This window comes from Hetaerina americana, unplaced genomic scaffold, assembly GCF_022747635.1.
Source record: "Hetaerina americana unplaced genomic scaffold, ioHetAmer1.1.p SCAF_2, whole genome shotgun sequence".
Classification (NCBI taxonomy): Eukaryota; Metazoa; Arthropoda; class Insecta; order Odonata; family Calopterygidae; genus Hetaerina; species Hetaerina americana.
In genome coordinates this window covers 13398718-13411045 of record NW_027286763.1, presented here as the reverse complement: position 1 = coordinate 13411045, position 12328 = coordinate 13398718, and the positions used below count along the sequence as shown (strand labels likewise).

The window sequence follows — 12328 nt, the reverse complement described above, 5'->3', positions numbered from 1 at the left end:
CCAGATTACAGAGGGTTTGCCGTATAAGTTTCTTGTGCCAAAATTTTTGCATGAGTTAAGCTCAACCAGCAACAATTGCATTGATTGGTGTGGTGGACTTTAAACATGGCACTTGGGACTGGTGTGGAAGGGAGCACATTTGCAGTATGCCTTTAGGCTCCTGGGGATGTACACCAATATGTCACATATTTTCCCTGGGCCCCGCCATTATTAAATTCTGGGTCTGGCTAAAACATTTTTCCTTGGTTAATCTGAAAAAAATAGACCTTTTAAAGATTGATTACTTTATTAGTTTGTAAAAAAGTTGATATTATGCTATTTGTGATTGTCGCAGGTTCTTGAAAATGTGGAGGGAAGGCCTGCCACTTTCTACACAAATCCCTCTAAGCTTGGAGAATCGTCTGAAGTGTTTTCCAACATATATGCTACAAATATCGAGGTGGATGGCGACTTTAGAATTAAAAGCATGGTTGGCGGAACCTCGTGGGAAGAAATGCTTGGAGGAGTGATTTATAATGCAAGTATATTGGAACAAATTTGCTTACCAATAGGGGTGGCTGTTTGTAGATAAAATACCTGTATATCAGCATGAATTTTTTAAACCATCCTTTACCTAATGGATATATTTTGGGGTAAAATGCATCTACCACATGGATTCTCTTGACAATATCTCCTTTATAGTGTAATATATTCAATAGGTAGTAATAATAATTGTAATTGCTTCCAGACATGTGGTTTTCATATATAGATATAACAGGCCATATAAGTGCCGTACACACAAACTACATAAGGAGTCAGATGAGCTCAAATGCAGGTATTAATCAGTGGAGAAAAATGTACTGCTCACCCAATACTGGTATAGTTAATGTTAGAATTGTGGGAAGTTAAGAGGATAGTTCCCTTGGGATGAAATGAAAAAGTTTCACGCTACCTAGATTGGGTTCTTGCTAAAAAGGCTTAAATTTTGTGCCAATCCAAGGACTTCGGAAGCTCCATTGTTGAGTTCAGGGACATCACCATTTATTTCAGTGTCAAACAAGCTTCTGTGCGGACATAAATGCATTATGCCATATTTCACCTATGTATGTGTGCATGATCAACAGAAAGTGCAGTGATGGCATCGGTGAGTATTTCAATCCTTTACAAGCATTAGCATCTAGAAGCCACTTCAGAACATTGTTTGTCAATGTGGTTGCCCTAGAACCAAGGCTTGTGAGCATTAAAGCCAAAGAATTGGGTTTCATTGGAATAATTTAGTACTGAACTATTCAGCTGTAGGTAACCAGTCCACAATTTATCCATTAAGTTAGTATTTTCTTGAACATTTTTGAAAATATATGTGGAAATTATATGCCCAGGCATAAGTATTGAGGAAAGAGCCAAATGACTCAATAAATCTTGACTAGCAATACTGCAAAAATAAATAATGTGTGATTGTGCTAAGTACGCCTGGTAAGATATAAATAATAGCAATGCAGAAAATTGCAAAGTTTTTTGCAATATTTTAACTTTTGCTATTCAGCTTAATCTCCCAGAGCAGGTTCATTGGATGACTTCAGATGCTTATTGGAGGGGACTTAGTACCCAAATGCTTCATAATACAAATAAAACTTTTTGAAGATAATTACAGCATATTGCTAATATCATTATTCAAACCAGGATGAAGATGATGTCAGTATACATTCAGCCAGATTCGTTGTTACGAATTTAGTTGCGGGTTCAATTACACTGGAAGGGTCAATGAATGGATTGGATTTATCTGACTTTCTGACTACAAACACTGTGCAGACTTTTGGTAAGTGGCTTCTTTTGCAGTCCCCAAAAATTCTTAATATGAAAGCCTATATTGTATGTAATACATAAACTTGCTTATTACATTACTAATTTTGTCTGATGTTATAACAATATTTTACTTATCATCATTCTGATATGTATACCTGATTCTACCATTTAGTATTTCAAATGGATTTTGCATTAGTAAATTGCATGAATTCACATGTTAATTTCTATTTTTATCTAATATATGAAATATATATATATATGTATATATGTATGTGCACTGCAACTTTCTTATTGAATTATGGTGTATTTTGGTTGAATATGAGTTCGTATACTTCTGAGAACTTAACTCTTTCACTACATTTGCTGTAAATTAAAGGGGTAATCAAAGGATGGAATGAGGGAGAACTACTCCCCTTGCATTCTTAAAAATTTCAGGCATAAAACCTAAGAATAACTGGGTCATATCCAACACTTGATTTAGTCCAAATCTGAAATCAGCCATGGGTTTGCCTTTTATATCTAATTGTAAGCATGGAAATAACAAAATGGCATTCGTAAAAACAAGTCCTAGGTGGATGAGAGCCCCCATAGATGGGTATTAAATCTGCAATCTCTGGGTTAGCAGGTGAGAGCAATACCCTTCCACTTAATGGAGTCAACATATTCATCTTAATCCTTGGACAAACGCCAGTTAATACTAATTCCTTGTCCATTGAATTTCAAATTGAGAATCATTCTTTTATGATTCAGGGTTTTGGTAATTTTTGACAGTTAAATAGAATCGTAAAATGACTTCCAACCAGCTTAAATGGGATTTTATTAATGGTGACATTGATGCTGTAGATATGTATGCACACTGCAAGGGATTGCCTACCCTTAACATAATCCCCAGGGGGATCGAGATGGTGCGGGGGCTAACGTACTGGCTTCCCACCCTGAGGGCGTGGGTTCAAATCCCGGCGGTGTTGAATATTTTTCAGAGGTATCTCGATCCCTACTTGAGGTGCTTTGTGGAGGGCACTTTGAGTGAGTACGCCGTCCGTCGGATGGGACGTTAAGCCGCGGACCCCTTGGCGCCTTTCGTAAAGAGTAGGCTAATGCCGACGCCGGGTTTCTCTCCACCCTTCATCCTTTCCTGTCCTTCCCCTATGGCGCAAATGACCTTATCTGTCGGTCGCCTCCCATCAAAACTACTACTACCCATAATCCCCAGTAATGTAAAAAGAAGCATGTGATGCTGAACCAAGAAATTAGAATAGCATTTGGAAGTTTAATCCTGAAGAGGATCTTGCAAGCTTGGTAATGTAATGACTTGAATATTATGGAATAAGGGCAAACCAATGAGCATATTCAATTGTTTCTGGCTCAGTGATTTCTTTGAGATACCTAGCAGGTAACTTTTGGCTGCTTCTCTTTTTAAGCCCCAAGTCTCTTAGGGGTGTGTTGACGATTCCATGAAAATTATGGGTGTTGAGATTAGTTATGTTTAAAACCAGGCATGATAACACTTATATTATTTAATTTGGAATTACATTGATGTACAGGCATATTGATGTATTTATTTCATTGTTTCATAAATATTTGAAGTTGGTATGTTCCTGGTTTATATTAATGTCATTGTCAAAGGAATGAAGTATTGGTTTGCCTTATTACTCTTATAAATTGTGAGATGTATCACAGAGAGGGATTATATTTATAGCTATGTAATAAGATGGCTTATTTAAGGCACCCTTATTGGGCACATTTGAATGTTTTGTCATATATGCCATTTTGATGTGGATCATTTTGGATAATCAATATGGCTTATTAACAATTTCCTTGTGCAATATTGTTGACATGAGTGATATGACAGTTAGTTATTATGATATATGGGATTGATATGGTTAATTTTACTTGAAATACTTCAAAATTATCATGTTGTTGTGCTGTCAAAATTTATTTATATCAGTGACTACTATTGAAAAATAAATTTCAAATTAGTGTAGTGTTTATTCTCCAAGACACCACCCAAGAAATGGGGGAATGCATTGGAATAAAAAAGTATGTTGTATTTTAGTTGGATGTTAGACAGACCAACAGGTATATGTAATATCATTGAAGTATTTAAACCATTTCTTTAAGTTACTAGTATTGTTGTTCATTTAGTGAAGTCCTTTCTGCAATTGATTTTAGATGAGAAGCAGCTCTTTGGAAATGATTTAATGGTTAAAAATATGGAGATAAAAAATGGAATGATCAACAGAGTGAACATCAAGGAATTCTTTGATCATTCTGTCAAACTTTCTGGGGGCATTTTAAGTTTAGAAGAACCTGAAGCAGACAAGATTGGCCAGAAAATATACGGCTCTATCAGATTTGAAGAAGAGGTGGATGTTGTTCCATCACTGTTGGCTGTAACTGTCAATGGACACTCTGCTGCTGATGTTGCTTTTATCAATCAGAATCAGGTATTATATACTCACTCATGTGTGGTATGATTGCATACACTTCACTTGAGTATCTCCAGTATCTATGGCTAGTTCTCCCCTAAATGCTGGTTGGTTGAGTTTTAGGCTACAAACTACAGGGTTATGGCCTCAATTTGAGGTGATTTCTCTGATCCAGTTATTTTGTGTCATTAAGGCTTATGTTAAGACTTTAATACTTAAGTTAGACTTCACAGACTCCTCTATCACGTAGACTAATTCTTTAGTTCAGCCAGCATATGTTCTTCTACCTCCCATAATTCCATCAAAAGTGCCTATTCCTTTCCTCCCTCGACCTCGATTTCCTATCATTCTACTCTCTACATGTATCCTCTTGCCTCTATAACCAAGCTTCAGAGCCATACACAGAGGTGCATTCCTTATTAAATATTTCACTAGTCTTCTCTTTATATTACTTAAGTGGCTATCACTCCAGCCTCTTTTTAAATGCTTCTGTGCCTAATGTGGTTCTTTTACTGCCCCTACTACTCTGCCCACTCTCATCCAAAAAACTTCCCAGATTGTGACCTGTTTTATCTCTTCTTGTCTATGCCCCCTAACCTTATATTAGCCTTACCACTTCTTGAGAATCTCATTACCTTGGCTTTATTACAATTAATTCTCTTCCCATACATATCACATTGATTCAGCATGCCACTGGGTAAAATTGTAACCTTTTGACTGGCTGACTAATTAACACTTGATTATCCTCATCTGATTTGAATAGTTCCCCATTTACTTTCACTCCAACCATTTCAATGTCTTGGTTACCATTTCCTAGCGCTGCCCAACCCAGATCCATTTGCTAATCGCACCTGTGTGGAATGAGACATGTACTGGTTATACTGGTACAGGAGAAGTTCTCTATCGTGCCACTTTACTCCTCTATCTTCTACAGAATACTCATTAATTGTTCCCAGTTTACTCTGTTGCAAACCTTCACACAATCCAAGAAATGAATCCTACTTACAAGCTGCATCCTGTTGTATATTCTAAGTTCCTTTCTATTACATGTAGTGACCTCATTATTGCCTAGTCATCACACATATCCATCCCATTTAGAAACCTTTGAAATTTTGAAAACACTAGAAATTTTGTGTGAGACTAACTGGAGCTCCTGACTTTAAAGGAGTAAGTTTCATTTTTCCTGAGATTTTATACGAGAAGTCTCCCCTGGGAAATTTTCCACACATATATGGTTTATTCTGAAGAAAAAATGTCAGTCTCTACTCTATACACTGTTAATATCTGTGAAATATTCATACATTGTCTGATACAGGCATTTCTTTGATGAGTTTAGGAGTTCAGTAATGAATGATGAGGTAAAATTATTGGGTAATTAGTTCATTTACTTGGATGTTGTTTTATATTTTGCATACTCAAATGTAGAAGGTATGGGAAAGAGCAAATCTTATGTGAACTAAAACTGTGCTTAAGTCACTGTTTTTGTTTTTTCCTGCTATATGCATGCCTTGGTGTATGTTTCTATAAATTATACATACCACCTTGAGCAAGTTAAATTTGTTATCATTCACTATTCTCAGGAGTTCACTGGAGACGTCACATTTGAATTCCTTCATGCTGCGACTATGGAATTAGGAGGCCCATTGCAAACAGAAGGTCTTGTATCGGGAATAAACTTGACAGTTTTTGATAGAAAAAGGTTCAGTCTGTCAAAGCCTCAAGAAATTGAAAATGGTGCTGTGCATATCCATGATTGTTTCATCGATGGAGACCTTTGGGTCAACTCCATAAATGGTATAATCTTGGAAACACTGGATAGATCATCTTTAGCACCAGAGTATGATGCCAACAAGTCATACAATATAGAGAGTAAGTATAGGAATAATTATTTGGAATGGCAGTTTTGGGATTGTTTAAGTACTAGGCATCTGCATCTGTGGTTATGAACGCTGACAAAGTGCACTTTCACAGACTCATTCAAGGTTTATGGGGATTTTTATTTTTTGAGATCACCAGTTTACCCTCCCAAAGAGTATGGCATCATGGTTATTCCTTCCTCTTACTGGTGAAAGGTTTCACTTCTATTTGAAATGAACTTTCATGTCTCTCAATAATTATATTTTTTGGGAGACATTTCTAGTGAAAAAAATGAACTTCTGGATTCGCACTATTATCCAGAACAGACCACCATTGGTCAATTTCCACTTCCTCGTCTATAGAAAATTCAAAAGTCTTCTAGAGACCAGCAGCTTCATTTAGCCAACTTCTGTAAGTCAAGGATACTCTCACACAAGCCCTTCCACTGCGTTCAAGGTTGTTGTCCATGGGAAGGGTTAATGGGCCCTCCTATGACTTTAAAATATCATTAATGTTCATATTTTTGTAAATAAGGATAACCTGTATCATTGGAAAAATCCATTGATTTTTTATGTACCTCTAGCATGATTGTTTAAAGATCCAGGCTTTTTGATTTGGTTGAACATTAAGCACTTGGGTAAATGAACTTTTATCACTTAAGCCACCTCAAATGAACACACACAAAATGAAATGGAAGAGTCCCTTGTAACCTCCTGGCCAACATGGTGAGGTTTGGAAAAATCCTCTTTATGTTGTACCATACCATAGCTCTTCCCATACTCGGCTCTCTAGACCTAATTGTTATTACTTGTTCACTTGACATGCAAGGATGCAGGAGTGTAGTTAAGTGTCATGCCCCTACCAAATACATTAGTGGAAAACTGTCAAGTTCTTTCATTTTGGTGGTTTGAGGACCCTTACTTAAGTGGAAATAATAGTTAAGTGGTACATTCTTTAAACTAAGTTAAAGGAATAAATTACTTCAGGCATTACATTAAAATTAAATTATCCAACTACAAATTTTATTATGATAAGTTTTCTGTGATTATTTTATAAACTAGGGATGACCCAAAATCACATTGTTGTCAAATATTACAGTTTTTTGATGCTGAAGTTCTGCTTTAATGCATGAATTAATCATTGTAACATTGAGCTTTCTCCTAAGCATAAATATTTAAAAGAACTGCTTGCTGCAGAGTTGGACATCTTTGTAAGATGATGAATTCCAACTACCTCTAATATTTTTGGTTAATCATTGTAATTAATAATTTGATAGTAAACTTTTGATAGTTATAGGGGAAAAATGATCAAATGTTTGTCATTCAGGGGATATTAAATTTATGCTATGGACAATGATGAGATACTGATTGTCAATGCAATATTTTTTAAACCTGCTTCTCAATTAATTAACTAATTCCTGGCGTGCTAGTGAATATTACGACCAGTCATAAATTAACCTGAAACTGTTGGCTTTCTTTTGGCTTATTCACATTAGTTATAACTTTTTCCTGATGAATAAATACTTTTTTCCAGATATGATTGTCAATGGTAACATTATAGTAGATAAAATTGGTGTATTTGACATGAAAGAAACAATGGAGAATGCCATTTGGCTCAACAGGGAAAACTATATTGAGGGTACAATCACATTTGAGGTAAGCTCTTTAAAAAATTACTTAAATTTACAACAAACTATATATTGCAGTATTTTGAATATGCACCTTGAATGATTATGGCATGGTCTATATCTTGTACCTTTTACTCCTCTATTGTCCACCACCACATCATGGATTTTAGCTATGATTTCTAGAGTAGTGACCTTAACAGGGCATCCAGAATGCTGAGCATCAGTTGTGCTCATATCTCTGGCCTTGTGGAAAGGTTTTGAGCAATCGACCATTTTAATTGAAGGGACTGATTCTGCATAATGTATATAAGTATTCTCTTACTTCCACTGAAGTGAATCTTCCTCCATAAATTATTTTATCAATGCAAAATTTTCTGTTGTCCACTTTGTGAAAATCATTTGACTTGCTTGATTCAAACTAATACTAAATACCAGGAAAAATCTGCCTGAAACTTGATGTTTGCTTCTTCAGAAATGCTGCTACCTGAAAATAACTAATTGGGGGACGGGGCATCATTGTGGCATAACTAGTTTGGTGGAAGGGGGGGGGGGTGCAATGCAGCTTTTGTGAGGCTGAAGAATAAAAAAGCGTGGGTAATTTTAATGACAAAAGAACATTTAAAAAAATACCGCATCATCAGTCAAGTGGTTGAATGAAAATGTTAATCATTTATACAAATTTGCATTAGCACAGCACAGTATAATCTCTATTGTCATTATAGCTTCTTTGATAATACCGCTTGCCCAATACCATTTAAGTAAAATTTGCATTGATTTTAACCCACAGATAAGTGTGCATTAAAAATATAAAAACACATAATAGTAAAAAGATATAAATCTAAGAAAAGTGGATTGAATCAATTTGAGAGTGGAATTTTTTTATTACAGATGATCTTAGGGTTTGAGGAGGATCATCAAACCTAAAGGAAACAGCAATAATAGCTAGATGCTGGTGAAAATTCTTTCATACTTGTTTCCTAATGTTATTGCTAAAAACATACTCATATCTAATTGCATGCTCATTCACAATAAAACATATGAATTTTTATGTTAACAATATCATTGAAAAAAATTAACTAAAATTTTACCAATATCATCTTTTGGCCACAGCATTCTCATTTAGGGGTTGAAGAAAAGATGGATTCTTGTATTAATTATTAACAAGTATTAAATTATTATAGTAAATATTATTGAAGACGTGTACATGTTAAACCATTCATATAACTAACAACTTTCATTATCCAGGAGTTGTTCAATTTTTTGTACCCAAAGTAGTCCATTTTTATTTAAAAATTCTCCAAATACTACACGTATTTTTTCTGTGTATCCTATCAGACTAAAATAATTTTGAGGTATACCAATAGTCAATGCATTGATATTTCTTCTCATTGCCCATTCCTAGTATTTGCATTTGTTTTATTATATTCTATTGTAATCTTTCGTATACCCGTGTCTTTGTTGGTAGTAGCTTATTACTTGTGCCTTCTTAAAAGTTTCAATTCATTTGCAAGCCTTGCCACATTTAAAAACATACCAACAAATGAAGAAATAACAGAACATTTTAGTAAATAGGTGAATTTATAATTATGCTGGCAAAATGCGTGTGTTGGTGTTAGTACCTAGGTACTAATAAATATTTAGAATACTGGTACCTGAGACTATTACCCTAGGAACTGGTACGAAAGAACTACATGCCAGAAAAGCTATGGTTTTCTGTCCTAGGCACTTGTCCTTAGGTTCTTCAGGGGTTGGGGTGGAGGCAGTGGCTGTTTTGTGGTGTATGTACAATACTAGCTCCAGCTAATGAATAATCTTTTAGATACTAGATTGGATGGTGTTGCTTATTTTCAGCAGCCCCAGAAATTGTTTATTATATAATGCAACAACTAATGCTGCATGTTAAAAAAATACTCTCACCGATTATTTGAAAATAGTGCTCTTTATACTAATATAATTAGGAAATGTACGGGATATCTTAATTACAAGGTCATGTGCCCCATATTGAGCATGCATTTTTTGTCAACATGCATCTCAGACAATAGAGGTTAAGTATAGTCCTCCATTGGTTAAATGTTTACATTTCTTAAAAAATACCACACTCAAATTATTTAACAACCTATTACAACCTCTGAATTTAAGCAATCCTCATAGCATTTGGATTATCTACTTACCTGACATTTTAACTTAGGTTTTTGTATTGGCATACCAAGTTTATATCAAGCCACTTAATTTGCCATATTTGATTTTAGACTATTTTACTACATTCATGCTTGTGAGCAATTTGAAGAAAACTCTTCTTCCTCAGTTCCAAATACTTTCATCTAATTGGCAAGAGAGGGCAAATGCAACTGCAGTATTATGTGGGTTAAAAGCATAATTGTCGATAAAGATAATATCCAATGTATGAATTGCACATAGTGCATACTGGGATCCTGATATAGCTGCATATTGCTTGCCATTGTTTCTCCAATACTAGAGGTGTAAGGTAGGGCTGGACGGGAGATGGGTGAGCAGGAGAGCATAAAAACCATCAGGGGAACTGTTTGGAATATATTATGCCCTTAATGATAGAGAAATAAATGAAAATAAATTCTTAAATTAAGACTGATCCAACACATTGATAAGAAATGTAAGGACTGAATGTTTTTCAATCCTTTTCTTTTTATCATTTTGTTTCTGAAAAGGAAGAATTCTAACAAATCCCACAATCGCTCTACAAAAGCAAGATATTTTGTTTTTAACATTATCATATATGTCTGATAAAGACTTCCAGATGTTGAGAATTGTTGGAGCAAGTTGAGCAAATACTATTTTCCTTTCTTGAAATAGGTGCCAGTTTCTCAAAAGTTACCATTCAATTTATTAGTCCTTGTAATTTGCTTTGCACGTTATGCTATTTGCATGCAAGAGTCTTGTAATGTAATTTTATTTCCACTGATCAGGAGGAAGTTGTCTTTGAAAACCTGCAAGTTGAGGGAAGTTTCAATGGAGACGACTTGAAGTTACTGTTGGAAGATATTGTCCAGCAAGGAGAGGATGTGGAAATTACAGGTGAAGTATTTTGATTTTTATTTGCTATAGTTTCTTTTATCTTTAAACCTTAAAGGCATATGAATGAACTGTGGATACTTATATTATACATATTAGTATCCACTAAGTACCACATATAAGTATCCAACAAGTAAACCTTGCTGTTTATGTTAGAACCTAGAACCTAGCAATTAATAAATTTCATCAATTCCAATTATGAGGGGATTGGGATGATGGGATGGCTAGCATACTGGCTTCCCACATAGAGGGGAGGCCTGGGTCTGAATTCCGGAGGCAGCAATGGTTTTCAGTAGTGTCCCAATCCCTACTTGCTTAATGGAGAGCACTTTGAGTACACTATCTATTGGATGGGATGTTAAGCTGTGGACCCCATGGCACCTTTTGTTAAGAATAGGCTAATGTCGACGCCAGGTTTCTCCCCCACATTCCCATTCATGCCTAATGTTGTAAATGATCTCAGCTGTCGGTCGTCTTTCATAATGCTGCTACTTTTCCAATTATGAACCAAAATCTTTGCCCCTAATCACAATTATTTTTTGATTCATTAATAATCAGTGTTTCAAATCCTGACTTCATAACCTCCTTAAGACCAGCACCTAGCCTTCTTATAGATTAGATTTTATCCTTCAATCACAGAAAAAGGTATTATATCATCATCAGAAAAGCAAACAAGGACTCAAATTTGTTAGTCAAAGCATATTATCGGGCATAAAACCTAAATCATATGCCAATTAAATGATACCACATACCAACTACTTCCTAGTGGCACTAATTTTGAATTCCTGAAAGAAATCCCTTATTTCCCTTAAAAAACCAGCCCTGATGAAGAAATTTTTGCAGAATATATTTCAGCACTCCCCCTCACCCATCCAAAAACTATGCACCTCCTCCTAAAGTACAAATTTGGGATCCATGGCCTCTAAATTATCTCCAATAAGAATGTCCAGACCAAGCGCATCTGTCTTCATTGATCACCATGTACAGCCTCTGGTCTCGCATCTCCCTTCTTACCTAGGTGAATCCATACCACATCCTGGTAGTCAATAACACCCCTTAAATTTACCCGGGAAAGAATATCGTGATGGAAATGGTGAACATCACTTCCTTCTGCACATTGATACCCTAGCAACCACGGTTGCATGCATCATCCCTTTTTCTTTTGATGCGTACTCCCCGATGCATAATATCCAATGGCGGAATTCTATTTAAAAAACAATGCCTTCTCCTTCAACAACAGGGATTTCTTGCCGCCCTATGTCATCCACTTGAAATCTGACTCATCTTTATTGATGACATATTTTTGTTTGGATCCATGGCAGGGAATGCCCCCATCGCTATCTCCTCATTATGCTTCATGTCTGCTACTCTCAATCTCACATTAATTTTCTTGATACAGGCATCCATTTGCAAGGCGGTAAGATTTTTGAAACCTCCATACACATAAAACCATTCAATAGGCAACTTAATTTGCACAACAGCTGTCATCTCATACCTCCACACTCCACCATTCCCTACTCACTTTCCATCTATGGCAATCAAATTTGTGGTGCAGAAGGCAAACTGAATGAATGTCTACGTAGCA

At 35.6% G+C, this 12328-nt stretch overlaps 1 protein-coding gene across 4 annotated transcripts in view; it reads left to right on the top strand.

Annotated features, from left to right (window-relative positions):
* Positions 1 to 1677: 1677 nt before the first annotated feature.
* Positions 1678 to 12328, top strand: part of LOC139687536 (uncharacterized) — a 31389-nt gene continuing 20738 nt past the window's right edge. The window contains exons 1-5 of one of the 4 annotated variants that reach the window (XM_071584742.1): positions 1678 to 1795; positions 3955 to 4229; positions 5792 to 6080; positions 7602 to 7723; positions 10638 to 10746. In XM_071584742.1, the coding sequence (XP_071440843.1) occupies positions 1741 to 1795; positions 3955 to 4229; positions 5792 to 6080; positions 7602 to 7723; positions 10638 to 10746 (850 nt within the window). In that variant the 5' untranslated portion in view covers positions 1678 to 1740. Of the gene's footprint in view, positions 1796 to 3299; positions 3862 to 3927; positions 4230 to 5791; positions 6081 to 7601; positions 7724 to 10637; positions 10747 to 12328 lie in introns of those variants that run through there. The other 3 variants (XM_071584743.1, XM_071584741.1, XM_071584744.1) reach the window with 3 other exon arrangements.